The sequence below is a fragment of the Pangasianodon hypophthalmus genome, chromosome 14 (genome assembly GCF_027358585.1).
Source record: "Pangasianodon hypophthalmus isolate fPanHyp1 chromosome 14, fPanHyp1.pri, whole genome shotgun sequence".
Lineage (NCBI taxonomy): Eukaryota > Metazoa > Chordata > Actinopteri > Siluriformes > Pangasiidae > Pangasianodon > Pangasianodon hypophthalmus.
The window spans coordinates 20,044,848-20,058,277 of record NC_069723.1 but is presented as its reverse complement, the minus strand read 5'-3'; the positions used below and the strand labels follow the sequence as shown (position 1 = coordinate 20,058,277).

Sequence of the window (13,430 nt, the reverse complement as noted above, 5' to 3'; positions counted from 1 at the left end):
TGTTTAACAAATGAGGCTGGAAAAGTGGTCACTCTGCCCGGAGATGTTTTATACGGACTCTCCAGCATGTGCCATATTTAAATATGTGCAAAATATTATTCATCACTTACAGAACATGCAGTCCGCAGATTATTGTATTTTATTCCCTCCCAACTGGAAGGAACTGGCAAACTCAATTGTGAATGTCTAAACAAGTATCCGCCTTTCCTGGGTATGGTGTAGTGTCCTGTTTGTAAAACAAAGCCAAAAGCATGTATGTTGCAACAGCACTCAAATGGTTCAGGTGGATGCCAAGAACAGGGATATGAGGCTACAGTGGGTAATGAAACTAGACAGTTAAAGACTGGAAGAACATCACCTGGTCTTTTTCCAATGTTCAACTGTCCTTTTTCGGTGAGCCTGTTCCCACTGTATTCTCAGATTCCTGTTCTTGACATGAGTGGAACCTGATGTGATCTTCTGCTGTTCTGCCTCAAGGTTATGCATGTTTGTTCTGAGATGCTTTTCTGCACACCACGTTGGTAAAGAGTGCTGAACAGGTGGACAGGTGTTCCTATTTAAGTGGCTAAGGCAAAATTTCCAGAAAAATGGATTTGAGAATTTATAATGAATGATAAAACTGTGACATGGCTTCCTCCTGATTACTTTGAGTAGGGAAAGTAACAATGCAGGAAAAAATTGCTGATAATGTAGCAAACAAAACTGGTACTAGCTCTGGTACTGGTATTGAGTCTTTTGCGTAGGCAGTGTACTGTATTATCCTTCTAAAAAGTGCATCTCAACTTCTGCTACTCTGCTTCTCTATTTCCTTGATCCCTAAGTCCCCCCTTTCCTCTCATTTTTTGGCATTGCGGAGAGGGTGGGTGAGTGAATACAAAAGATGTCTGAAGGTTGTTGGTTTCTGTACTGAAATGATTGGAGACTTCTGCCTCCTGCATTTTTTTTTTTAGAATTTATCTCACATCCACAAGTTTTTCTGTTTATGAGAAGATATTTAGTCTTTAATCTCCCATGACACATGCAGAAACCCATGGGCTACAGCAGAAATAAGAGGGAAAATATGTTTTGAATATAGACTCTAACTCAGGTCAGAAAGGGCTTTGTATGCGAGATATTTTCCATTTTCTAACTCAGCCAAGGAAATAGAGAACATTCTCAAATTTGCAAGTTTATGACCCAACTATTTCCAGAGTATTTAGGTCTCAAATATAACAAATTTTCATTAATGGTGCAGAATTTGGGCAAACTGTGAGACAGATGGGGAGAGATGCTGTATATCACACACAATGGAATCTTAAGCTACATAATAGTTCTATAACTAAACTTACAACATAATTTACATTCATTGTAACTATACATGCAGCACAAAGAGAGCTAATTTAAATATGTGGCTGCCACACATTCTCATCATCCGCTTTTCAGTGGATAATTTACACTTATTGTATGCTGCCGCTTTCACTAGCTGAAAGGTGACATTTTTTGAAATTGCAGTTGGCATGGTGGCAGAGCGGGTAGTGCTGCTGCGTCACGGCTCCAGGGTCCTTGGTTCGTCCTTGGTTTGGTTTGTCCCCAATCATCAACTGTGTTTTTTTTTATCCAATGCATTAATGCCCAGCCAAACTCAGCTAATATATGTTCCATTGTCATTCATCACTGAATATTTTCCTATAACAACACTCCCTGTCTTTTTTTTATTGTTTACATATCTGGCATACTGTATACACCTATATATTTACTGGCCCTTGCTGGGATTTTCAACACTGTGTACACTTACTGCAACTACCTTGTTGGTCCACCTTGCATGCATACATGCTTTCAGTTAGATATTATATCTAATTATATCTAATATTATGTATCTATTATTTTATTTCATTTGCGATAGAATTAAGGTGGTCCCTTTCCACTGATAGACAGAGTAGAGCAGGGGTTCTCAAACATTTTGGAGCCAGAAACAACTTTACTAACTGTAAAATAAATTTCACAGACTCCCAATATTTAAATATTAGGTTTGTTATGTAAATGTGTACAATATTATATTTATTGGAACTTTTTTTTCTACTTGTACAGCACTTTTAACAATGGACACTATCACAAAGCAGCTTTACAGAAATATAAAAATTCAGGATATAAATTTTAAATTTATGAATTTATCCCTAATGAGCAAGCCAGAGGCGATGGCGGCAAGGAAAAACTCCCTGAGATGATATGAGGAAGAAACCTTGACAGGAACCAGGCTCAAAAGGGAACCCATCCTCATCTAGGTGACACCGGATAGTGCAATTATAAATGTATAACTTTTATTACTTTTTATTCCTGAACTTTTCACTGACAGAACATATTAGGCTTGACATTATTTATAGGCTACTTGTTTTTGAGTTGTTGAGGTTTGATTTAAAGTGACCAGTCAGACAAGCTAATAACTATAAGAACTCAATGATACATATAATACACTATACTTCAGTAATGGTGTACTATGAATTCACTAGTTATTTTGAAATTTTTCCCCAGATGGGTCTATTCATAAATATTCCTCTCTGAGGAGGTCTGGGACAGTGTGAGCGGTTTGTGGCAACCCACGGCAGCTGAGCCAAGCTAAACTTTGGAAGAAACAAGAATGTTATGATCATGAATCTCTTAAAAAAGTACAGTGTCACCATCTTAAGAGATCTATAATGTGTGAAGATTCAGAGTGAAATCTTTTCTGTGTTTAAGTAATAATATTGACACAGTGCTGTGGTTTCCTGTAAGTGTTTAGAGAGGGTTTAAAGCTAAAAAAATGTTTAGAAATACTATAAAGTGGATGTGTATCCTGTAGTGACTTTATCTGTTTAAAGATTCCTTTCATTATATAAATCAGAATACACTGATGGGAGATAATCTATGCTCATCTGGCACGGTTGGACTTTCAGTTTCTGGTCCTGGAGCTGGTCTGATAAAGAGCTAAATAAACACGTCTGAACAGAATGCTTTGTCTTGTGATGAATTATTCAGCATGAACAACTAATAAATAATTACAATGCTCCATCTTTCAGTAGTGCCTCAACAAATCTAAGCACTAGCTATAGCTTTGGATATTAAACATTATGTACATTATGTACTGTATGTGACACAGCAGTGTGTTGTTTATAACCAGGCTCTGAATACGAAAGAAATAAGAAGTCTTGGTATGATGTGTTTTGCTTAATGTACCTGCATTTTTCAAAAAAATCACCTACTGCAGCCTCTTGATTTGAATGAAGGCATTTTGTGAAACAGATGCAGACATTGAACAGGTGTGATTGAAAATAACAAACCTCAAGACCACTAATTAAATATATTATGCATATCTTATGTCCTGTGATGTACTGGCGTCCCATCCAGGGTGTATTCCTACCTCGTGTGAATATACCAAACTGAACTGAAGAATAATTAAAATATGGTAGGCTATATCTTAATTGTTTAAAATACTAAATAAAAGCAGCTTCTGTGTGCAAAGTGACAGTCACTGTACTTCCTGTAGTTCACCCTTAAATGAAAAATCCATTAAACAACCTGATCTCCATGTGACCTTTAACAGGATTCAAGATTTACTTTTTAGATGTTTTTAGCTTAAACTTCTTTCATCAACATGTTGGTCTACTTTCACTTTGTGTAACGATTTCCTTGAATACCCACAATGCTATTCGACTACCTTCTGATAGCGGTACAGTGGGAATTCATCTCTACCTAAAGAGAGCAATGCAGCAGTGCTTTAGCTTTTTAATCTCTCCAGCGCTCTTACCTCCTAATCTGTACACTCTGCTCAAACAAATCAGCTTCCAAAGCTTTACCTTTCATGCTAATGCCTCCTTCAGCACCATCACGCTTGCCATCTTGGAGATCGCTAACTAGCCAAGCTGAGTCTCTGGCATAAATCAGGGCAACTGCATGATGGTGGATTTGCATTCTGGGACGTCTGCTCCAGAGTTTGCTCTCTCCACTACTTACTATCCGGAATTTCTCATTAATATGATAATAATTGAACCTCAGTGCAAAGAGAAGCTCTTGTGTCTCTGTTTTTATTAGCTAACAGTAAAATATGACTGCGCTCCTTTATGTTTGAGATTGTTGAATTTTTTTTCCTCCTATTAAATGCCATTGTAACTCATATTACATGCCATTGTAAGTGTCTCTCTGTGATGTCAGCACAGCAGACAGCTGCTAAATTCTCACAGGAATAATATAAATACAGCATCAACCCACCCCAGATTTGCTAAACACATCACAAACATTTCAATATAAGTTTCAGGGCGGAGGTTTATTTTCAATTAAGGCTGACATTCTGCAGTTTATCTTCATAGCCTTTGTGTGTGCTGCAGTACAGAACCAAGACAACATCATTTTTTTTAGCACTTCGCAAATAGACTGCAATATGAACCCATGCAGAAGACACTGGGTAGAAATTATAGCCGCTTTCATATACAGAGCTCCCATTTTACGGGACCTAACCTAATTAGAAATGTGCTGTTTACTTGTTTCTAATTACTCAAATAACAGATGACATTGAGTGTAACTCAACAGGTAAAGTTCTGGAAGGTTCCGGGGACTGCCAGAGAGCCACCGCTGAGCCACTAATGATATATCTCACTCCTAAGGTGCTTTGGGTAAAAATCCTACCAAATTTAAACGTAAATGAGATCGTGCATAAGAGTCCTTTATATTATTGAAGTGCCGTTTTTATTTAAAGTCTCTTGTGGTGGTCCAACAGTGCTGTCAATGCCAGTAAAATAGTCCAAAATTCTAATGAAGATAAATCAATTACAGGCATAGCAAAACATGTGTGCTTAAATCTCCCATTTGGTGGCTGAGGAAGGGTCTGCATGCTTTCAGATGCTGCCACTTAGCTTTCTTTCCTTAGGCAAAACTAAATGATGTGATATCCATTAAATATAGCATCTATTAAAAATAGCGTTTTTGGATGCAAAACTACATTTTAGGAAGTGAAAATATCTTGAATATGGGCAAATTTATCTAATATTGCTTATTATGAGATTATTACAAATCAAATATATTATCCAGCCTGTTTTTAAGATGCTTTTACTCATTATACATTTACATTTAATTTTTAAAAAGTTAATTTTAAGAGACTATTTCAATTTTGAATTTAGTAAAAGAAATGCCTAGAAATAGGTTTAATAATCATATAATTATTTTGTTATAATCTTATAGTAGGAAATACTATATGCATTTTACTATATAAGATATTTTTACTTGCTAATATCATTTTTTGTGTTCATTTTTTTTTTTTTACGTTTTCAGCATGAAAATGGAAATCTTTCATCTTACAAAAACATTACTCTGACCAGTCAACCATATTTTACTCATCAGACTTTTTTTATTTTTTATTCCCTATTCCCCCCACCCCCACCCCCACAAATATAATTACATAACATAATTACAGCAAATTCCTCACTTGGCAGATCCTAAAGGGACATAAATACAATGTCAGCTCCTAGTTGAATTTCACAAGACATTTGAGAGAAATTTGTGAAAAATTCATCTAAATTACACTGTCAGTAACAGACCATGCTCTATATATGCTGATTATTCATGACCATGAAACAACACTGCAGCAGGGCTTTACAATTAGTCAGAAGATGAAGCATATTCAGATAAAACAAGGTAGTGAAATATTCGATCACTACTTCTTGATGCGTAGAGTACAGGAAACAATCATTTTGGACACTGGCCAAAACCCAATTTGTGTGATATTAGGGAAGTAAATGAAGGATGAAATATTACTGATCAATTTGAATTTACTGCAGGACATTTTAACCCATTGTGTTATGCCCATTTTAATTCAGCTAAATTTTTTTTCGATAATGTATAGGAGACAATGTGTCTCTTAAATATTCCATATTGTAAGAAATGTACTTGGCTGAGAAGGTCTAATAACTCTAAGGTTCTGAAGATATACCAGTATACCATGATATGAATCATATATCGGTACAGATGATGATAGTGGTTTTAAATGTAATAAGGGGTTCATATGTTTACAGATCTGTTTAGAGACAAGATCAATTTTCTTAACACTTTCACAATTTATCACATAACAAAAAATACATCAGTTGTTCTAAAGAGATAATTTAATATTTTAAGCACCAGGGCAGTGTTATATGTCTTCAGGGTTGGTATAAATGGACTAGAAGGGCTGAGCCCTCCCTGTATTTTTACAGACAAAAAAGACATCATTACTGTATACTCCGAAGTGGCACAAACAGAAAAGCCTTTTCCCTATTGTCAGAAGATCGTAAGCTTGAATCCCGATGATGCCACAGCCATCTGTGTGAATCACAGTGACGCTAGCTAATCATGTGCACCTGTGAACTCATGTATGTGGAAGAGGGCAGACAGCTCTTTCCTCCATGTGCGTTACGCTGCACTATGATGTTCAAAAATGCAGTTGGCTGGCTTCATGTCTCTCAAAGGAAGCACATGTTAGCGTTCTCCCTTCCCAGTTGGTAACTGTCATATGATAGGGGAGAGCTGGCTGGTAGGTGAGAATTTGCAGGTGACCAGTTGGGGAGAAAAGCTGCATATCTGCCTTTTAAATGTGTGTGTGTGTAATAGTTTGCTCAACATCATTCTTATTTTGCCATGATATTCCATGATATAATGTATTGCTCAACACTAATACTTTCTTCTCTTGGGTGTACCAATGTATACACCTTGGAAAAACAATAGCTTAAGTACTGCATACTTAATATATATTAGTGAAAATATTCATGAACTGAGTTTGAAGATTACCCTGAGAATCCCAACATGTGTGTTAAAGCTCAAAAGTAATGTCAGGGAACTTCATTCCATGCATTAAAAGTTTATATGTCCACCTACCCAAGGCACTGAAGCCCATCTGAATCCCACACAGCAACAGTTCAGTCCAAAATCTCAGCATGGCGTTAAAATAGGATATGAGATGAGTGGAAGTGAGGCGCTTAGGGGTATACAGATTCTATTTGAATCGGTGCCTAGGTCTCAGTATGGCTGCAGTGATTTACTGTGTAATGAGCAAAATTCGTTGTCTGTGACTCAATTTACGGGTAGAAACTTCGCTTTCTTTACCAAGCACACTTCATATGTGACTGTTTGCTCACCCCCACATGAAAATAAAAACTTCCTGCTTGCACGACTTTTTTGTTGCATTCTGTGGGAACTCAGTGCTGATGCACACCTCTAGTCTCAACCAAACGCCTTGTGAACACCACCACAACAACAACATGAATTTGTGTCTGTTTAGAACACAATAATTATAACACAATAATTAATTTGCATTTAGTTACATTCCTCGTGGACACACTGCTGCTATGCAATCATCATTTATTTTTTGCATTTTGAGTACCTTTAATGAATCTGGAGAGTTAAAAGGGAAATCTACTAGGCGTCAGGTCAGAGCAAAAACATCCCGGGCTGGCAGGGTTCCAGGTCGACCCGTATACTATTCTGGCAAATGTCTACGTGTTGATGTGAAGTTGTATGGAGACAAATACAAATGCAAATAATTGAGGACAAGCTCTGCTGGATTCTAATCAAAATGTTCCGCTGTTTTGGTTATTATAGCCTGTTTAGTCTGTTGCTGTGGTGTATTCTGCCCACCATTTATTTTGCCATGTCTCATTAATTTCTAAGGATGAGAAGCCACTTTGAATACATGTATGTGTAGTGAAATCAAGCATTAAACTTGCCATAGGCAAAACAGACACACAATTTTAATGCTTTTAACTATTTATACTGCTCATTAGAAGCTTTTTAGCATTGGCATTCACAGTATAACTCAGTGTTTTGCAAATGCCAGTAAAATGGTTGCTTCTTCCTAGGACCACTGATTCGGCATTGCAATGTTTTTATTTTTTGCCAACTGAGAACAGGCCCTTTTTGGCAAAAAAAGCACAATCATTTTGAGATTAGACACAGGCTCTTGTTCAGTGGAAAGAATCCATCTGTAACTATCAGGTCCAGTGAAGGAGGTGTGAACTGCCACTTCTCAAGCTAACAATTTACATTTTTTTTTTTGGCAAAATCACTGTTTGCACCTAAATTTCATCTAAACAGTTCAATCCTATATGCTATTGATTTTTTTGGCTCATTAATTGTGACTGATTTTTCATAGATCAAATCATATAGTGAAATGGAAACAGGTTGGACTCCTGATCAGAAGGTTGAGAGTTCAAATCCCAACACCGCCAAGCTACCATTCCTGGGCTCTTGAGCAAGGCCCTTAACCCTCAACCGCTCAGTTATATAAACGAGACAATTGTAAGTCACTCTGCATAAGGGCGTCTGCCAAATGCCGTAAATGTAAACAGAAACACTCCTAGAAATGCAGCATGGCCAGCCACAAAATCTGGACATTAGGGTGTTTTTTTTTTCTGGTGATAGAAACATGCATAAATGTACATAGGAATCTGGCAGGAAGTTAAAAGCAGTAATTTGCAGGATTGTGGAAATGATTCCACCCACAAGACTCACAAATGACATATTTATAGTGTAGGAATGTTAAACCCAAAGTCACTGTGACTTAAAATTCCCCCAGCAGAAGTCAATAAATCATGTTTTGTGTGTCCAGTTTTGGACGGATGATACAAAACAACTGTCTTATTTAAGATGGACTGTGCATAAGTGATTGATTAAGCACCATTGAGAATTCACGTGCACCTCGTGTAGAATGTTTTCTGTTATAAGGTCACAGAAAAAGGAGGTTCATGGCAAAATACAGCTTTTATATTTGAAGGGCAGATATTTTCTGGTGTAGAGTGCTTCCCTTTATCCTCTCTTTTATCCTCTGTTTTTTTTTAAACATCAAGAGCTCTTCTTCTGCAATTAACCTCTTTTGCAGTACTCTCAGTAGGGTCACTAAAAACCCTTTAGACTCCAGCTGCGCTTATTAAACAGGCTGCAAAAACACTAAAACACTGACTTCATTTTTAACACCTACACTACTGTTTGAAAGTTTGGAATGTGCTCTCGGTAATATAAAATCCATGTTTGTTGAGGGACATTATTCATTCAAAACACCCGGAATGATGTATGAACGTATCTGCGTCGGATTCATGAAACTGTCGTAGAATATCAAAGTAAGGGGAGATTTTTTGAATTTTTGAATCAGCTTCAACTGCATGGAAACAATTTCCCACGCACTAGTCCCGTATTTACATATCAGATGCATATGGCACCCACCAAGTTATCCTCATATACATTTACTCCACATAAAACACACCCTAATTTATGCAGGTGCTGTGACAGTGCCTAGGCAATAAAAGGAAAGCACTCAGTTATCCAGTTAGTTAAATAATGGCACAGAGATTTTTTTTTTTTAAATAATGGGAGTTTTATAAGTAATATAATACACAGCATTAAAGAAAGAAACATATCCAAAAAAATCTAAACATATTTTTGCCAAATAATGACCAATATTATAAATATCTCTCGCATACATTTCCTGTCAAACATTTGACAACACTTTGCCATTCTAAAAACATTTCTGAGTACTTTTTTCATTCTCAGTAACTTTTGAAGACTCCACACACACCTCAAAGCTGTTTAAGAGATATCTGGAGAGGAAGGAGGAAGAAGGCAGTGCTGTCTGTAATGGACCGGCCTGCCCAATCCTGAACTTTCCAATCAAGCTGTTCTAAGGGAAGCTGGAACGAGACATAATGGCGTCCAGGCAGCTCCACAAATCTCTGGGACGTTCTGCAAAGAGACATGGCAGGGTATCTTCAAAGGACGTCTGGAAAAACTGATGAAAAACATGTACTACGGCTTCTAAGCTGTAGATGGAATGTATAGTTTGTTATTAGTTAATGCCACAAATAATGGGCCTCATTTAGTAAATTTAGTAAAGTGTATAAATGTTTTGTAGGCCAAAACTAAGATTTTTGAACCAGATTTTCATAAATTCCACATTTCTTACGTAAATACACGTTATGGACAATTTTCTTTTAAATTCGTTAGTATCCAGCCTGATAAATGAGGCCCATTGTTATGATACTGCAAAATAAATCAGATAAATCAGGTTAGCCTTTAATGCACCAGGTTATGGCGAGCTGCACAAACAAACATACTAGACGTACTCAAAGTTTAGATTTCACACATTCTTTCTCTCAAAATTGTAGTTCTTAATCAGTTTTAGTAGGATGGGCATTCTATTTCTTGTCTTTAAGGCTAGAACGAAGTATCTCACCATTTACCTGTCCATGTCTCAGTCTCAATAAAGAGACTATAACTCTTCTTTAGAAGGTTTTCTCAGTCGTTCTGTACTGGAGCCATGCACATCATCAATTAGCCACTTGTGAAACACTGTAATTGGGTCAATATTCCAGTGTTTGTGGAAAGAAATGGGAGTCTGGTGGGCTAGAAAGTCTCTGGCATAATCCTCTGGCCGTGCCTGGGCAACACAAGAAAACAGCACAAAGACACACTCAGAGAAAATCTGGGATCCAGTCAGAGCACGTACTCGAGCACTTACTCAATCAGAACATGACACTCAATCAGTAGGGTCAGCACAGATTTAAAGCGATTGAATACTCGCCTGGAATAACCAGTTCTACTTTAGTGCAAATACACTGCTCCTAATAAATCTAGGAGAAACTACTTAATGCAAACCCCGGCACTGGTGGTGCTCTTCGTTTGCCTGAGTTCAGGAAAGCAATATGTTCCATGATTGCAAATCCAAAAACTGAACAAGTGAACGTTTTCTGACCATTTGTTTGTTTGTGAAATACTGCGTGTCTGGGAAAAACATCTGAAATTTGCAGAAATAATGGTATGTCTCTGAGTTTATATGGGTTATCTGATCTTCTGGAAATAAAATCTGACATGCTGGAGGAGGCAGCATTATCCCACCCTGCTGTCAGCTTTGATTAGTGAACTTTAAGTGGAATGGAGGCTGTGTAGGCTGCTTTTCTTGTTTTGACTTTGATATAATTATGTCATAAGAAACTCTGGGTCTATATGTACATGCATGTGCATAGATGTAGTTTTCACTAAATACTCCTAAATTCTTAAAACCCAGTTGTAAAGTTAGCTAGAGTTTGTTGCGGAAACTTCTAAATAGGGTGTAATTGCTCATAATAGTGTGGATTTCATCAAAATAGGACTATAACAAGGTCTGATTGAATGTTATTATAGTTAAGTGACACAGTTTTGAGCTCAAATTTTATAGCTCCAACTTCTAAACCAAAAGTCCTTATTGTGGTTGGGAGGCTTTTTAAAGCAGCATCTGCAAGATCATGTCTTCCAAAGAAGCCAATATTTTCCAAACAAGCAATGTATTGTTCTTATCCCCATCTTAGAGCTATTTGAGCCTCTAGTGTACAAAATATCTAATTATTCAAACCCAGCATGAGATAATGTTTACCCTCAAGGTTATTTTCCACTTTTCTAACCACACAACTGCACACAATTAGTTTGATCACTAATTAGCATCTCTCTGTAAAAGACTAGGACGTAATTTACTATAGTTCTATAGTTTTCCGAGTCAAACAGGTGCGATAGATGGCAATGTCTGAGTGTCTCAGGACAATTTTAAGAAAAATATCATGGTTAATAATAACAATAGTGTGAGTCAAAAAGATGCAGTAAAGGCCATTACTGAAAATGAAGAGACACTACTGATGTAAAAAGTGCCAGGTAGAGAAAAACAGTTCACTAGCAATCATCTTCATCATCTGTTCTTCAGAGTTGGACAGACTTTTCTGTGATTAATGCTGGGCAGACCCATTTATGACTCTGTGTCGGATGAAACATTGTCGATTTAAAATTGTAATTTTATAATATTAAGTCTTGAGTTAAATCTATATTGAAGTTATGCATTCATTCATCTTCAGTAAGCACTTTATCTTGGTCAAGGTCTCAGTGGATCTGGAGCCTATCCTGGAAACACTGGATGTGACGTGGGATCCATCCTGGATCATAGCCAATCTTCCTACCAGCACATTTTTGGGAGGATGGGAGGAAACCAGAGAACCCAGAAAAATAACCTTTATATAAAAATGAGTAATTGTGATGCTATCAATCTACAGATTTAATTAAACAGTTCACATTCAGAAGACAGCTACAATACTCACATGGTAGCAAAGAATGTCAGATAATCTGACAAAAAAGCCTGGTATTTTATGGTGTTAGTTACATAATGTAAAACATTACCAATCACAACATAACTTGTTTAGAGTGCCTTTCAGTGACCAATGAGGTTAGACGACCCACGAGGCTTTGTATCCAAAGGAATACAAAGGGCCAGGTCGTCTGGTGCAGATTTTATTGTGTGACACCAGATTTTCATATCGATGCTCAATTTCTAAAATACACTATAAGGTCAAAAGTATGTGGATACCTGACTACTGCACATCCCATTTCACAACCATGGGCATTAATATTGAGTTTTTCCCCCTTTGCTGCTATAACAGCCTCAGCTCCTCTGGGAAAGCTTTCCAATAGATTTTGGAATGTGGCTTTTTCGGGATTTGCTCACTCAGTCACAACAAGTTTCACAGCAAGAAGTCATGCACTGATGTCTGGAGAGGAGGATGGTGTGCATTTGGAGTTCCAGTTCATCCCAAAGGTGTTCAGTGGGGTTGAGATCAGGGTTCTGTGCTGGTCACTCAAGTTTCTTCCACTCCAACCTTGGCAAACCATGTCTTCATTGATCTCAATTTATGCAAAAGGGCATTGTCATGCTGGAACAGATTTGGGCCCCTTAGTTCCATTTCAGGGGAATTTTAATGCTACAGTATACAACGACATCTTATACAATAGTGTGTTTCAAACTTTGTGGCAACAGTTTGGGGGAAGACCCACATGTGGATGTGAGGGTCAGGTGTCCACATACCTTTGGCCATATAGTGTATACAGGAACTGATATTGTTTTCTGAATGCAATTTCTGAGTTAGAAATAAATACAAGCCTTCTAGCAGCAAGACAATGACTCAAAACACATTGCCAACACAACAAAGGGCTTCCTTAGGGGAAATAAGTGAAAGGTTTTAGACTGGCCATGTCAATCACCAGACCTTAACCCAACTGAGCATGCATTTCACCTTCTGAAGTGGAGACTGAAGAGAGAAACCCCCCCAAACAAACAACAACTGAAAGAAGCTTGTTGAAAAGCATCGCAAAAGAAGAATGCAACAGTTTGGAGATGTCAGTGGGTTGCCAACTTGTTGCAGTTATTGCAAACAAGGGACATGCAACCAAGTATTATTACTTTCATTTATTTCATGCCTATCTTCTCCTATACTTTTGCTCACCTATAAACTGGGTGATCTGCCAGCAAAGGTGCCATGTTCTAAGTTGTTTAATACATCTAGATGTAAATATCAGGCAAATGAAAGCTGAAATGAAATGAAATTCTGATCTATCGTCTCATATTCATCTCAGACAAAAGAACTGGCCTGGCTGTTCTAATACTTTTGGAA

At 37.4% G+C, this 13,430-nt stretch overlaps 1 protein-coding gene across 2 annotated transcripts in view; it reads right to left on the bottom strand.

Annotated features, from left to right (window-relative positions):
• Positions 1-5,541: 5,541 nt before the first annotated feature.
• The window catches only part of b3glcta (beta 3-glucosyltransferase a), a 128,067-nt gene continuing 120,178 nt past the window's right edge, over positions 5,542-13,430 (bottom strand). The window contains exons 15-16 of one of the 2 annotated variants that reach the window (XM_053239497.1): positions 10,199-10,402; positions 5,542-9,708 (exon numbers count right to left, since the gene is read on the bottom strand). In XM_053239497.1, the coding sequence (XP_053095472.1) occupies positions 10,235-10,402 (168 nt within the window). In that variant the 3' untranslated portion in view covers positions 5,542-9,708; positions 10,199-10,234. The remainder of the gene's footprint in view (positions 9,709-10,198; positions 10,403-13,430) is intronic. The other variant, XM_026935148.3, reaches the window with a different exon arrangement.